Genomic DNA, 1167 nt, shown 5'->3' on the forward strand with positions numbered 1-1167 from the left:
GTTTATGTACCATGATGAAACCAGTGGAGAAAGGAGATGACAGCCGCACAGTCCTCTCTGTCTATCATCCATGTTCATCCTCTTTCCCCTTTCTTTTCTAATTTTAATCTTCTAAATGCTCCATATTTTTAAAACACTAGCTCCTCGACTCCATTTTATCGTGATTTCTACAGTGAGAGACATCTCATTTTGTTATTCCTTGAACACAGAACACAGACCTAGGTGCTGCTGAACGAAGTTGCTTCATGTTCTTCTTGGATATATCTTCTCGTCGGAACACTGTTCTTGTCACTTTGAAAACCTCCCCGGCATATCTCTCACCTGATTCCCTGATTCCACCTCTGCTTCTGTTTCTTCTAATATACCATCATCCTGTCCTATTTCCCTAGGTCAATTCCTCCAGTGAGAGCTTCCTGCTCCGTGCCGAGGATCTGGAGGCGCGGATCGAGGCTCTGCGTCAGGAGGGGCGCCGCGTGAGGGCCTTCATGCTCGTGCACCCCAACAACCCTCTCGGCGACGTGTACTCGCCCCAGCTCCTCACCGACCTCATGGACGTCTGCGCAAGGTACGTGGTTATGGAGGGAGTTCGTGGGATCCTGTCTCTCTTCCTCTCTTCCAACTCCTTCGCTCTCTCTCCCTCTTCCCGCGTTCCCTCTCACATGACCGTCTTCTGCACAGGCACGAGGTCCACTTCATCAGCGACGAGATCTACGCCCTTTCCATTTTCGCTGACGAAGACGAGCCTTCCTCTCGCCCTCCCTTCCACAGCGTCCTCAGCCTCCCTCACCCGGATCCAGAACGCACTCACGTCTTGTGGGGCCTGAGTAAGGTGGGTAACTTCGGCTGGTTTCCTGGTGTCTTGTCGAAGCTTGGCGTCTCCCAAAAGGCTGTTATTCAATCATCGTGGAAAGATGAAGTTCCTTATTAAGCGGATGGAGTGGATATGAATCGATAAAAATCAGTCATTTTCTGCAAAGGAATGGGTGTTCTTGAGGTTGATATTAGGGAAAGGCTCATATAAGGAAAGAGAAGGCAATACCGAAGACCGGATTAGCCGATGATGAAGAAATGCTTCAGAGAATACTTCTAGAAATAAAATACACATTTTATGAGACAGAGGGATTGTCTTTCCGCGGATGCATAGTCTACTGCTTTGCTCATTCATTG

At 48.7% G+C, this 1167-nt stretch overlaps 1 protein-coding gene across 1 annotated transcript in view; it reads left to right on the forward strand.

The window, feature by feature from the left end:
* LOC119591567 (1-aminocyclopropane-1-carboxylate synthase-like protein 1) overlaps positions 1-1167 on the forward strand; it is a gene marked incomplete at its 5' end in the record, with an annotated part of 5689 nt that overhangs the window by 1529 nt on the left and 2993 nt on the right. The window contains 2 exon segments of the mRNA XM_037940328.1: positions 390-565; positions 679-829. Of these exon segments, the coding sequence (XP_037796256.1) occupies positions 390-565; positions 679-829 (327 nt within the window).

Source organism: Penaeus monodon, chromosome 28 (genome assembly GCF_015228065.2).
Source record: "Penaeus monodon isolate SGIC_2016 chromosome 28, NSTDA_Pmon_1, whole genome shotgun sequence".
NCBI classification, from domain to species: Eukaryota; Metazoa; Arthropoda; class Malacostraca; order Decapoda; family Penaeidae; genus Penaeus; species Penaeus monodon.